The sequence below is a fragment of the Camelina sativa genome, chromosome 17 (assembly GCF_030686135.1).
Source record: "Camelina sativa cultivar CO46 ecotype springtype chromosome 17, ASM3068613v1".
NCBI lineage: Eukaryota > Viridiplantae > Streptophyta > Magnoliopsida > Brassicales > Brassicaceae > Camelina > Camelina sativa.
In genome coordinates, this window is record NC_141896.1 from 36408493 (window position 1) to 36421182 (window position 12690).

At 31.8% G+C, this 12690-nt stretch overlaps 2 protein-coding genes across 2 annotated transcripts; one reads left to right on the forward strand and one right to left on the reverse strand.

The window, feature by feature from the left end:
• Positions 1 to 2667: 2667 nt before the first annotated feature.
• LOC104758410 (transcription factor bHLH122) lies at positions 2668 to 5217 on the reverse strand. Its single transcript, XM_010481272.2, has 6 exons — positions 4280 to 5217; positions 3740 to 4035; positions 3475 to 3630; positions 3305 to 3370; positions 3148 to 3216; positions 2668 to 3067 (listed from the first exon to the last, which is right to left on the reverse strand). The coding sequence occupies exons 1-6, from the start codon at positions 4776 to 4778 to the stop codon at positions 3023 to 3025; spliced, it is 1131 nt and encodes a 376-aa protein (XP_010479574.1). The 5' UTR covers positions 4779 to 5217; the 3' UTR covers positions 2668 to 3022.
• Positions 5218 to 8885: 3668 nt separating this feature from the next.
• Positions 8886 to 11051, forward strand: LOC104758411 (uncharacterized). The gene is made up of 4 exons (XM_010481273.3): positions 8886 to 9459; positions 9640 to 9754; positions 10558 to 10676; positions 10773 to 11051. The coding sequence occupies exons 1-4, from the start codon at positions 9236 to 9238 to the stop codon at positions 10822 to 10824; spliced, it is 510 nt and encodes a 169-aa protein (XP_010479575.1). The 5' UTR covers positions 8886 to 9235; the 3' UTR covers positions 10825 to 11051.
• The last annotated feature ends 1639 nt before the right edge of the window (positions 11052 to 12690 follow it).

Genomic DNA, 12690 nt, shown 5'->3' on the forward strand with positions numbered 1-12690 from the left:
TAGTTTTCTCATATTTTTAATATATATATATATATATATATATATTTAATTTTTTACTTGAGTGGAAAATAGAAAAGTGGGAAAGAGGAAAGACGTTAAAAGCATCATTAGTGGGGTTAATCAGGAAGAGAATTGATTTAAAAATAATATATAATAATAAGAGGAAAGAAAAAATAAAAGAATCGGTACTTCAATTACTTGCTGAAGAATCGGTACTCTTAACAAATAGTCACTAATAAAAATATAAAAATATATATATGATTAAAATAATATTTTAAAAAAAAAGTAACGACATCATTGTTACTGCAGTAATGATGGTTTAAGCGGCAATGAATCAGGAGCGGATACGTGGAAGCGGAACCGTTTAGAAGTGTAGAATCAAATTTTAAAAAAAAATTAGGAACTGGGTACGTTTCAAAAACACATTTACAAATATACATATATATATATATATATGTATTTATTATATTCTTTTATGTCTTAATATGTATAAAAAGTACTAACCATCAAATTATGAGATACAGAGGGAATAACGCAAAAGTAAAGAAGAAGAAGCGAATAGATTTAATCAATTAAAAAAATCATATTTTTTTATGTTTTAATATGTGTGAAAAGTACTAAATATCAAATTATGAGGGACGAAAAAGTATCTAACTGTACATGTTGATGTCTCTATCTTCCAATAACTGTAATCTTATATGATGTCATATAGTCATATCTAACGGTGGAGAGATTCAAACATCAACTCAAACCGGCTACTATTGTTGTTGTTGTTCCCTTGTATAATTGTTGTTAGTTTGTTACTGCTTGAGATGTTACGTTAGTCTTCACTGTTTCCTTTATTTCTAATCAAATGCATCTATGTCTCATGAGTATGAGCTTGAAGCTGAGGGGTCATGATGAATGCTTTAATTTCTAACACTGATCAATAAGCTTTAAGGTGATGGGTCATATATAGACATGAGCTTAATGATCATGTTATGCTCCTCTTCATAAAAATTTAAATCCGGATAGACCAATTTGGTTGTTGGCTTTATATAACTTCATTAACATGTAATTTGGATGATGCTCCATATGCAAAAATATTGTATCCCTTGTACTTGTGTCTTCTTGTAACACACATAGTAAAATCACAAAATTTCGTAGAGTATCTCAGAAAACTAAATCTCTGGAGCAAGAATCGAACCTAAAGAGTAAACAGGAACTACCGAAGGAACATCGTTTAAAGTAGTTAAGAGGAATGTTTCCTTCATAGAAAGAGCATCAGCATAAAATAGCATATTCGTATCATTTCAGATTTGTTCTCTATAAGCATTTATTGGGCCTTCTGTTTTATGTAGTTGTTGGGCTATCATTTGAACCTGAGCTTGATCAATGATCGTTACTTTTTTGTAGTCGTCAAACCTGAGCTTGAATGCTTGATCATTATGGAAATGCATAAATGTAGCCGAGGGGAACTGGGAAAGGCTGCTCCGTATGGTTCTTGTATCTTTAAACATCTCGTAATTAATCACAACCACTAAATTATTTACAAATTGTTTCGATAATTTTTTTTTTTTTTGGTCGCCTACAAGTGTCAGCTTATGTAAATATTTTTCGTAAAATATTTTTTTTTCCTGCCAAGAATAGAAATATTCATTTCACAATGAAAATGTAGGTTACACAATTATTAAAAGTAACCAAATCATGGTCTCATGCAAAAAAAAAAAAAAAAAAAAAGATAAAAAACATGGAAACATACAATATTCTTGAACCGAATCATCAATTCTCGCTAAAGAAGACGATTTGGGACAATATAAGAGGAGTCCCTAAAGTGATCTTTATTGTTTTTTTGTAAAAATCTATTTACAATTTTGTATTTAGACCTATAATCTGCATAATAAATAAATTTTATAAATAAACCAAAAGAAAAAAACTGTAAACCTACAAACAATATACGTTCTGTCTCAAAATAGCATTGAAACGCAACGTATGAAATATGCGGATTTAAATAAAATAAAAAAGAATCGTAAATGGTTACGTGTTTATGTGATGATGTGAAAAAGAGAAAATTAGATAATGAACATGTCCGAGCATATTAGAAGGAGACATTAATAATATGCGCATTATCGTAATAGGAATCATATCGTAATAACTTTTGACCTAACGAACCTTATTGATATATTTAGCTGATGATTAACACTTGTAACCTTAAGAAGGAATTATTTACAAAATCTTGTCACGTGTCACCCACACAATTAGTGCACCTTCACATGACTGCCTAAAAAGAGCAAAGAAAAATAACAACAAAGACATGGTCCCCAACCACAACACTACTAATTAGTGTTGGGCAAGATTTTGCCCATCTTTTTTGTTTGTTTTTGTTTCGGACAAGACTTATGGAGTGTGTGCTTCGTAGGGTCGGTTCAAAACAAACATTAAAAGAAAATATTATAGATTTTGCTCATAATTATCAATGTAACTGTTTTTTTTTCTTTCTTTCTGGCATCATTTTATAAAATATGATATGTTACCAACCCTATATAACTGTATTTATATGTAACTATATTATATATAATAAAACTAGTTTCAACTATATATATATTTTTTGTTAAAAGGCTTAATATATAACTGAAATTGTCTATAATTTTTGGGAAGTAAAAAGATATGGATCATGGTAGTTGATGATGATCCTAACAAAAGAAAATAACTAATTACCCTGAATTATTCATGAGTTACAACAATAAAAGAAGCTTCTCATTGTACATCACTTCTCTTCTGCTTTTCTTTTTTTTTGGGGGTTGTAAGAACAACATAGAATAGCTTTGGAGTTCGGACCATTACACAAACTTACTTTCTTCCCTACCAAAAAAAAGGGTTCCAACTTTACAAAACCCTTTTCACCATCATCCACCAAATTTAGCTCTGTTCATGATCTCTTCTCTACTTTGCTATATTCGACTTTTCTCCAAAGGCCGAACCGATACTTCTATGCACATATCCCTCCCTGGCTAGCACTCGCGCACACTGAGAAATTCTAGTTTCATGCACTAGAGCATGTACATCTTGCCCGATTGTCTTCAAGCGCCTGACCAAAAAGTTTAAATTTTCGGTTTCTTACAGAGTGAACAAAAGGATTCAAGAAATATTAGTGTGCGAGAATGTTACCTTCACTTGATCTTGCAGGTCCTTGATGTACTGAACCGCAAGATCCAGCATGTCTGCTGTGTTGGTTTGCTGCATATCAATTGAAGATGATAAATACATTTGAGCAAAAAAAAACGTCAGCACACGAATATGAGAGAGGAAGATCGAGTAATCTAACCGTGTCCATGTTGGGAACAAGGTCTTGCAGCTTCCTCATTCTTTCACTGATCTTGGTTCTTCTCACCTATTCCACAACATTTTGTAAACACATATAATCTTTGGAGAAAGAACTAAATATATAATCATGGAATCAATGTCATCGACAGAAATAACAGGGGAAGAATTTACCCTCTCAGCAATGCTCCGAGGATGAGTGGCGCAACCACGCTTGGCTCTGATCTTACACGGGATAGAATCTGAGAGTAACTGTTCAATATCTGATAAAGACTTGGGCAAACTCATGTGATGCGCCAAAGGAGGACGTCTACTAGCTGAATCTTCATCCTGTTAAATTAAATTCCATCGGTACAACTCAATCAAACAAGAACAGAAACAGATCGAATTCACAGCAAATCAAAGAATATCTCTCACTGTGAGTTCATTCATATCATACCTTGATTTTGTATTGATCTAGACCTCCAGATTGGGTCCTCGCAATAGCCGAAAGCTTAGAGGAAGCAGACCCTTCATTCCCAAAGGAACGATTAAACCCACCGGAAAGTGTCCGAGGCGGCAATCTAGACGAAAAAGCAGGCTTAACATCAACCTCAGAGATGGGACTCATCGCTCTAGAAACCGGAGGAAGCAGCTTGCTTCTAGGAGTAAGAGACGAAGCTTCAGTAGTATTGCTTGTGTTCATCACATTACCCCCACCAAAACCTCCCATACTCTTCATTACAGCCGCATACGCTACAAATACGCAACAAAACAGAACAAAACAGATTCACAAATTTTAGTGTTTAAACTACAACTAGTTGCTAATTATAGTATCCAATCTACAGTGACTTATTGAAATCCCAAAAAATACAAAGCAAGTTGCTTAATACAGTCCTATCAAATCGTAAGCATATTCTCAAAAAAAAAGTTTAAAAAGTTTCCAGATAAGGAAATAATTTCCCCTTTTAAAATTAGAAAGAAAAAAAAAGATTCAAACCTGTTTCAACATCAATGGATGAAAACAATCCGGCCGGCGAACTATTATGACGAGCTAGATTATTCACCGGAGGGGGAGTCCGATCATCTCTAGGTCTCTTCTTATTCTGACTTAAATTCCTCGAATCAGAAGTCACCGGAATCTCAACATCTCCGACCTCCATCGCCGGAATCTCAGTGTCTTCCCCCTCCTCTGTTTTAACCTCAGGAGGAGGAGGTTTCTTCTCAGTTCCGTCGCTGTTGAAAGCATGGTGAAGGAAGCTATCGACGTTGTTGCTAGTGTCGGTGGTTTGTAAAAAGCCAGATAAGATTCGCTCAGTCTCGGGACTCGTGGGTCGATCTAAGAACTCTTCGATCGATTCTCCGAAGTTAGAGAAATAAGAACTCGGTGCTGATTGGTAACGAATCAATCCTGAGTTTCTTGGTCTTTGGTGTTGGTGTTGATGATCGTGTTGCTGGTGGTGGATTAGGAAGTGGTGTTGCTGGAATTCTGATTCCATCTTAGTAGCTTTTGAGTTTCTCTCTTCTTGACGAGTTATTTTTTTATTAAAAGACTTCGCCGGGGGAAGTATCGCTCGCCGGGGGTGATGAGATTTTTTTACCCGGCGGATTAAATTGATTAAAATTAAAAAGAGAGAACGTGAGAGAGAGGAGGAGAAGAAGAAACAACAACAGAGGGCAGGTAGAGATTGGGATTTATTTATGAGTTGACAAAAGTACCCTTTGTGGTTTCGTTTTATTACGAGTGGAAACCTTGATGCTGACACGTGTGGCCCACGTGGGGACCACGTTTTAATTTATTTATTATTATAACGTTATGTGAAAAAAAAAATCTTTTTTTTCTTGGAAATGAAAAAAAAAAAAAAAAAAGAATTTGGGATGTAAAAATAAATTTTTTTTTGGGTTTGATGTTATGAATTTTTGTAAAAGTTATGGTATAGGCTTCCAAGTAGTGTAAGATTTTATAATAATGGCTATTAAATCGTTTTTTTCTCGTTTCGCGAAAAAACAAATTCAGCAGCTTTTTTAATGTGTTTTTTTTTTTTTGGACTTTATCTTCTTCTTTTTTTAATTTGATTTTTAAAATCCGCAATTATTGACATGATACAGAAATTTCTTAAAAAACAAAGAAGAGAACAGTGATATTTTAATAAAACGAAGACTATAGAGAGTATTGTGGGATTTAAAGCTGTTGACTTATAAAGCTATAAAAATGGCTGAGAAAAAGGACATTTGTCGATATGACGCTTATTGAAATGACGGAAAACTTTAAAAAAGGAAAACAAACTAAAATATATGTTTTGTAATAAACTGGAAAATATAAATAAAATAAACATACTATAAAAAGATAGATTAAATGGAAAATAGTTGGAGAATCAGACAGGTGTTGTTGATATACCAATCTCGGGCTCCAAAATTTAGGGAACCTTTCAAGCGACTGAATCCAACTATTCACGCTTCAACACGTATGTACCCATCGTTTAAAATATAGACACGTAATGTACTTACATTTTTTTGTACTATAATATACTAAGTCTATGATAAGTTACTAATTAAGAACACAAGTAATTATTAAATCGATAAATTCAAGATAATAATGCATACAAGTATACAACTAGTAATACATATCCGAACCATATTTCAATAACTACGTTATATTGCTTGTTTTGGAAAACAACTTAAAAGGTCCAATAGGCCTGAACTTTTTATACTATCTCAAGAAATAATTAATGTTATAAAGTGGAATAGATATGTTCTATCTATTCAAAGAAGTGCCAACGATAGTGGTTTTCAAACCGGTTTGATTGGTTAATCAGACTGGTTGAATGTGATCTAGTAAATTAATAGTTTAACCGTGATTCGAAGAAAATTTATGTATTAAAATTTTAAAAATCCCCTTTTTGATTTGTTTTTGTAACATGTACACTCCATTATTGAATTATCAAATATGTTCATCACTGAGAATGCTTACACTGTTTTTGGAACATTGAACTGAGACACGAAATCACAATTAAGTGGAATTTGAGTCTTTGTCTAACAGTATGCTTCTTTGTGATATTTAAAAATACATTTTTATTACCTAAAGCAAATATATACTATGATTACAACACTTTTTGTTCAAAAATATGTTTTTAGAAACATTTTTTATTCAATATTTATATTCATATTCAAACAAGTTTAGTTAATTTTCTCTACTATCCTTATAACCAAACACAATTAAAATATTTCAAATAATCATATATATGATATTTTTATAATTAATATAAATATTTAGAAAATTTATTCCAGATTACAAAATTTAATTCTTCTATCATCTCTTTTTGATTTTAAATTTTAAATGTAGTGAATCATCATATAATACATAAAACTAATAAAAATAAAATTTTCTGTATATATTGTAATTTGAATTTTTTTAAACAAACATATGTTACTCAATTAATATAAAAAGTGTGTGTTTAACATATATATATATACTAAATTTACCGTATATAGTAAATTTTAAAATTTTAAGAATTTTATAATTTATAACTAATGTATCTTAACTTAATAAAAAAGTTTAAAATTATGAATATTAAAAATATTAAATATTTAAAATAACACAAACGAGTTATATTACATGATGGATTATATGACGTGAAAAAAATGAACTAATAATACTAAAAATAAAAATATCATTAATATGATATTTCAATATGGATTAAATCCTCATTTTACTATTTTAACAACACCAATATAAAATATACTGAATCAAATTGATTTAATTAAGATTGTTTAAACAAAAATTATTATGCAATATACCGCAAATTATATACTAAATCATTCAAATTAACAAAATAATACAATAGCAAAATTAGTATTAAAATAGTATATTAACATAAAAATAAAAAAACTTATCCCGCGGTATACCGCAGGTTATGAACAAATTTTTCTCTAACTTAAATGTAATTAAGGAGTTCAGTTTAACCACTAAAAAAATATTATTAACTAGATTATGACCTGCGGACATTAATTTTTTTTTACTAGATGATTCATGGTTCAAAATATTTAAATCCATAAACCTATAGGACTGGTTAGTATGCCCTTTTAAATGCTGTAAAAATTAACACTTCTCATAGTTTTTATTTCAATCAAATTTTTGGCTTTCAATCAGTTCTCATAATTAATTTTAAAATATTCACAATCTTATTGTACGTCTCTTGCAACCCTGATTTTTAAATAAGGAAAATAGTTCCCATAAAATAATTGATCAATTCATTAGATACAAATTTCAGTTAATTAAAAATTGATTTTTTCTGCTATTCTTTTTATGAGTTATTTCTCCACGTAAAAGATAAAAAGCAAAGTTTGACTTTGATAAAAAAATGAACAAATCTGATAAACATGCAATTCGACCCATTACAATATTACATTTTATGTTAGTTTTTTTGTTTCTCTATTGGTATTTCCATAGAATTTTTTGTTTTTTAGATGATTCTTTTAGAGGATAGATCGGACAAAATACTTCACACAAAAGTTCATTGAAGATTAATAAACTAGTCTTTAGATTTTTTTATAACTATCTAACTATTTCCCTTTGGTTTTTGTAATCTTACCATGGTCCCTTGTTGCTCTTTTCTGTATAATTTTAGCTATCGACTATAGTAGTTCCACTTTATCTCATGATCAATGATTTTTTTAAAAAATAAACTAAATATGAAATGTTAAGTTTAGGTGTTCTATATAAAAAAATAAGTAATTCGTTAGTGATTATTATCTCTTTAAATCGTATTCTCCTTCCATATTTTTGTTTGTAAGAAAGTCATTTATCATCGATTAGCATATAAGTAATTCTAAATTAATTAGAACAAAATAATTAACATATGTCTCTTATATGATAATTAATGTGGATTTTCTGGTCTTATCATGATATTTCTTTAGTCGTGGTTTACTTATATCATAAATACGATAAGCGTTATCGTTAGATGCGTCTCAGTTTGAGTGGAACATCTCTTTGTCCATAATAACATTTAAAGACGAACAAAATTTTAATATTTTTGAATGTTATGGATAATTTAATTTTTATTTTTTACTGAGTAAATTAAATTTATTTCTTTTATATATATTAATTAATATAAGCTTTTCATACTTAACTTAATGTCAAACTTTGAAAATGCTTGAATTTTTTGAATGGCCATCACAAACTAATTCACTTGTTATATATTTACACAAAATCAGACTTCTCTGTTATATACGACGGGGTTCCTTAATATATAAATCACTTAGTGTCAGCTAAAAATTGTTTTCTAACGTTTTTTTCGTAAAAGATATTGTGGTGTCAAGAAAGTAGTCGTTACTTTGGAACAAAGAAAATAACTATATCCATAAATATAAGATAAGGTTTATGAGAATGTGAAAATCGAGGTGGAATACAACAGAAGAAGCACAATCTCACGTGGAGCTTAGGCGTGAAGATCCTCTTCCTACTTCCTCGAATTAGTAAGCCACCTATTTAGATTCTTTCCCACTTTCTTAGTTTTATCTTCTAAAAATGCATTCGGAAGTCCTTTTGGTTGTTTGCACTTTTTATTAGTCCCTTTTCTTAAATACTATCTAGATTAATGGTTCATGAGTGATTATGTGGCTTCAGAAAAGCAAAAAAATGTCAATTAATTAACAAGAGTTTATAAACAGGTAATGAAAGATTGAGAGCATTTAACATGTCTACCATGTGTGAGAATCCGAGACCACCGGTTTACAAAAACATTGTTGTTGTTTATATGGCTTTGGCCCACTAAGAGCTATTCGTTTAGGGTTTATTGTACGGCCCGTTAGAAGCCCAAAAATTAAAAAAAAAAAGCTGTTTCGTTCCACATCGACTGAGAAGAACCGAATTCGAAGTTCTCACGTTGCTCTGATCTCTTAGCTTGATCTTTTGATTTGATTCTCTCTCTCGTCTATCGCCGGAGAAGACGGAAGAATGCAGTTCTTCGGTGGATCCGAGATAAGTCCGTCGCCGCCGGTTCCGACGGCGAGTGGAAACAACGCGCACATGATGTACGTTTTCAACCGTAACGGTGTGTGTCTTCTCTACAAAGAATGGAATCGGCCTCTTCATACGCTTAATCCTCAGCAAGATCACAAGCTCATGTTTGGTCTTCTCTTCTCTCTCAAATCCCTCACCGCAAAGATGGATCCAGTCAAGTTAGATTTTCTCACTTTTCATTTAGCTAGATTTGACCATTTCGATTTGATCGGATTTGAATAGCTGTGATTTGTTGTGTATTGCCGCTGATTAGTTTGATTCCAAGTAATTTATGTTTGTTTTGTGAGATTTGAGGATTCCATTGATTTGGTAGATCTTATGATTTTGTGATTTTGCAGTGCGGATAAGGGGAATCTAGGGGTTCCACAATTGCCAGGACAAGGTTGCTCTTTCCACAGTTTCCGTACCAACACTTACAAGCTAAGCTTCATGGAGACTCCCTCTGGTATTAAGGTTAGCTTCTTTGCTCTTAGATGTCCCATCATTTAGTTTCAATATGATAAGTATAAGATTATTTGGAACCTGGCTTATTGTTTAGGGATTCTGAATGAATGAAAAGAACTGTATCTTTGAAAATTCAACCTCAAAGTCAGTATCTTAGTATATATGTAAGGGACTTTGAGAGTTTTAGGCGAGTCTATATAGAAGAGTGTGGGAACTAGAGAGAGTATGTAACGACAAATTTACTAGTGTATTCAGAGATTTTGTCGTGTAGGAGAAATAGGAATAGTAAGTTGTTTTCTCAGAGTAAAAACAATCTGATATAAGTTATGTCTCAACAGATATTAGATATGTTTGAACAAAACTTGAGGAGATGGTTCATGGATGGTCATTGACTTTCATTTTAGATTGTGAATCATGTGAAAATTAAGGTCAGCTGTAAATACAATAACTTTAGGAGTCGAGTCACAAAATTTTAGCAATAGGATATAACACTATTGTTGCAGTGTGTGGTTAGTTCTTCCCCTGTGGGCATGATAATTGTTGACATAGAACTTAGATGGTTCTTACAGGGTTGGTCTGGATTTGTGGGCTAAACATTCTAATAGTTTAAACTTTAAACCAAGGGAGTAACTGAGATTGGCTGTCTTGATTCATTTATATGGGTATACATACATACATGGAGTCTTCAAGAAAAGATATTAGCAAGAAGCAAGCTTTACTTGCAGACATGAGTAGATTTCAGAGTTGTTTGACCACAATACTAAGCAGACATCTAGATGCTTAAACCACAGCATGTTTCTATTCTTTTGCAGATCATCTTAGTAACTCATCCAAAGACGGGAGATTTACGCGAATCCCTAAAGTACATCTACAGTTTATATGTTGAGTATGTCGTAAAAAATCCTATATACAGCCCAGGATCTCCAATCAAGTAAGCTTCAAACACTGTTGCATCTTGATCATAGATCCCATCATAATATCTTATTGCATTGATGAAACCACGACTATGTTTCATTGGTCTTTTAAGGTCGGAGTTGTTCAACACTGCACTTGACCAGTACGTAAGGAGCATCTCATAGTGTGTGTGCATTACAGGTTTGGCCATTGGAACCTCTTTGCTTCACAGAACTTTCCTCTGAACAAATCGAGAAAATTGCTGTGGAGAGATCAGTCTCGAGTTCGACTGTTTTCTCTGCAAATGTATTTTTTTTTGTATTTACCCTTTTTAAATCACTGTATTGGCTTTTGTTATCAACGATGATGTTTATGGTTAATCAAATCTTGAAATGGGACATGAAGCACCAAATCGGAATTATGATGCATGTAAGGTACAGCAAAAGAAGAAGAAAAAGAAGCATGTGGTGTGTTCGTTGTGTAATCGTTATCAAAGTTTGATATCAAAACTTACAATTTTTTAACTAATGAAATAAAATTATTTAAGTAAACAGAAGAATAGTATATAAATATTTAATTAGACAAAAACAATGGTCACAACAATACTTAATAATTTTCAATTCCTTAATATTATCTGCATTTGGGGGTTGAGCTGCTGATGGGTTTGGCAGGATACACAACACGTGAGGTGGTTTCCTAAACATTAAATCCTTTTGTCTTTTCTTTTGCTTCCTATATAGTTTTGTTATTTCTTCTGTTTTTTGTTTTCTTCTTTTCAAAATCAAATGTCATAGTCTTTGTCCCCTACTCTCTCCTTCCTTTTTGTCTTCGCACAAGTAAAAAGTATCATCAAGTCAATGGTGGTGGATGTGTCTCTAAAATCTAAATAATCAAGTGAGCCCCTAAAAAAAAAGGGTTGAATTAATCTAATCAATTCTTGTTGAGTGTCGACCAACTAATCCTCTGATGAAAACAACATACTTTCCTGACTAACCTCTAAATTAATAGTCATCGTAATTTTTTTTTCTTTTATAATCTTCATATGATATACATATGTTTATAAAATTCGTCTTTATGTTTCACATTAAGAGAATCTAACTCTAGCTCGTACATGTGTGTCTGGTTGTGGGAGTGTGTATCTCACTTGTGAATTCATATTTGGCCGAACAACTTATAAAAGGACAACCTTATTTGAAACAAAACCTTATAGAGGTTTTTAGCTTGTAGGTGTGTTCTTAATATTGCCAAGAATTCATCTTTTACCCGTGACTTGCTCATATGCACCCAAACTTTTTCGCCCATATTTCAACATACTATACCAACCTATAATTCTCTGTAATATAGTAGGGGGAATATTGATTGGTCCATTGTAGCCACACATGGACGTATCAATTTTTCCTCCGATGATAGTATCATTTTAGCATCTTAGACGATTTGATATGATTGGACAATGATTTAATGGGGGAAACCGATGACATTTACGATTAACAAATCGGGATTTACTATAATTACACCAATTATCTATATAACATCTCCAAAATATCGTTTGTATCATTTTTCATAGACGAGTATAACAAATCAACATATACAAAAAGCCGTCCAAATCAAAAATCATATGGAGTCACGGGAAACAACCATGTGAATCTCCAAACTATTGTCTTATTGCTAATCTACATAAACTTCAGCTCGTGAACAACTTTTACTCTCCTCATTCTCTCATTTCTAAACTCTCTATCTTCTCTTCATCAAAAAGAAAAGAAAAAAACAAATACATTTCTTAGATATTGATCACTAATTCACTAATATATGGATATATATGCAAGTCAGTAACTTTAAATATCATCGGAAATATATTTCCCATCAATGTTGTTGATGCCTTAGAAACCAATTGCTTAATTTTGTGGCCTTTATTATAAACTTCTTTCATATCTGCTATTATTTGTCTATCATTAGTACCACCTACAACTACAAGGAGTACGTATTCTCACCAATGTCCTCTTGAAACAACATAAACATTCGTTGTGGATCGTTTGAACAGTGTAGTAATTATC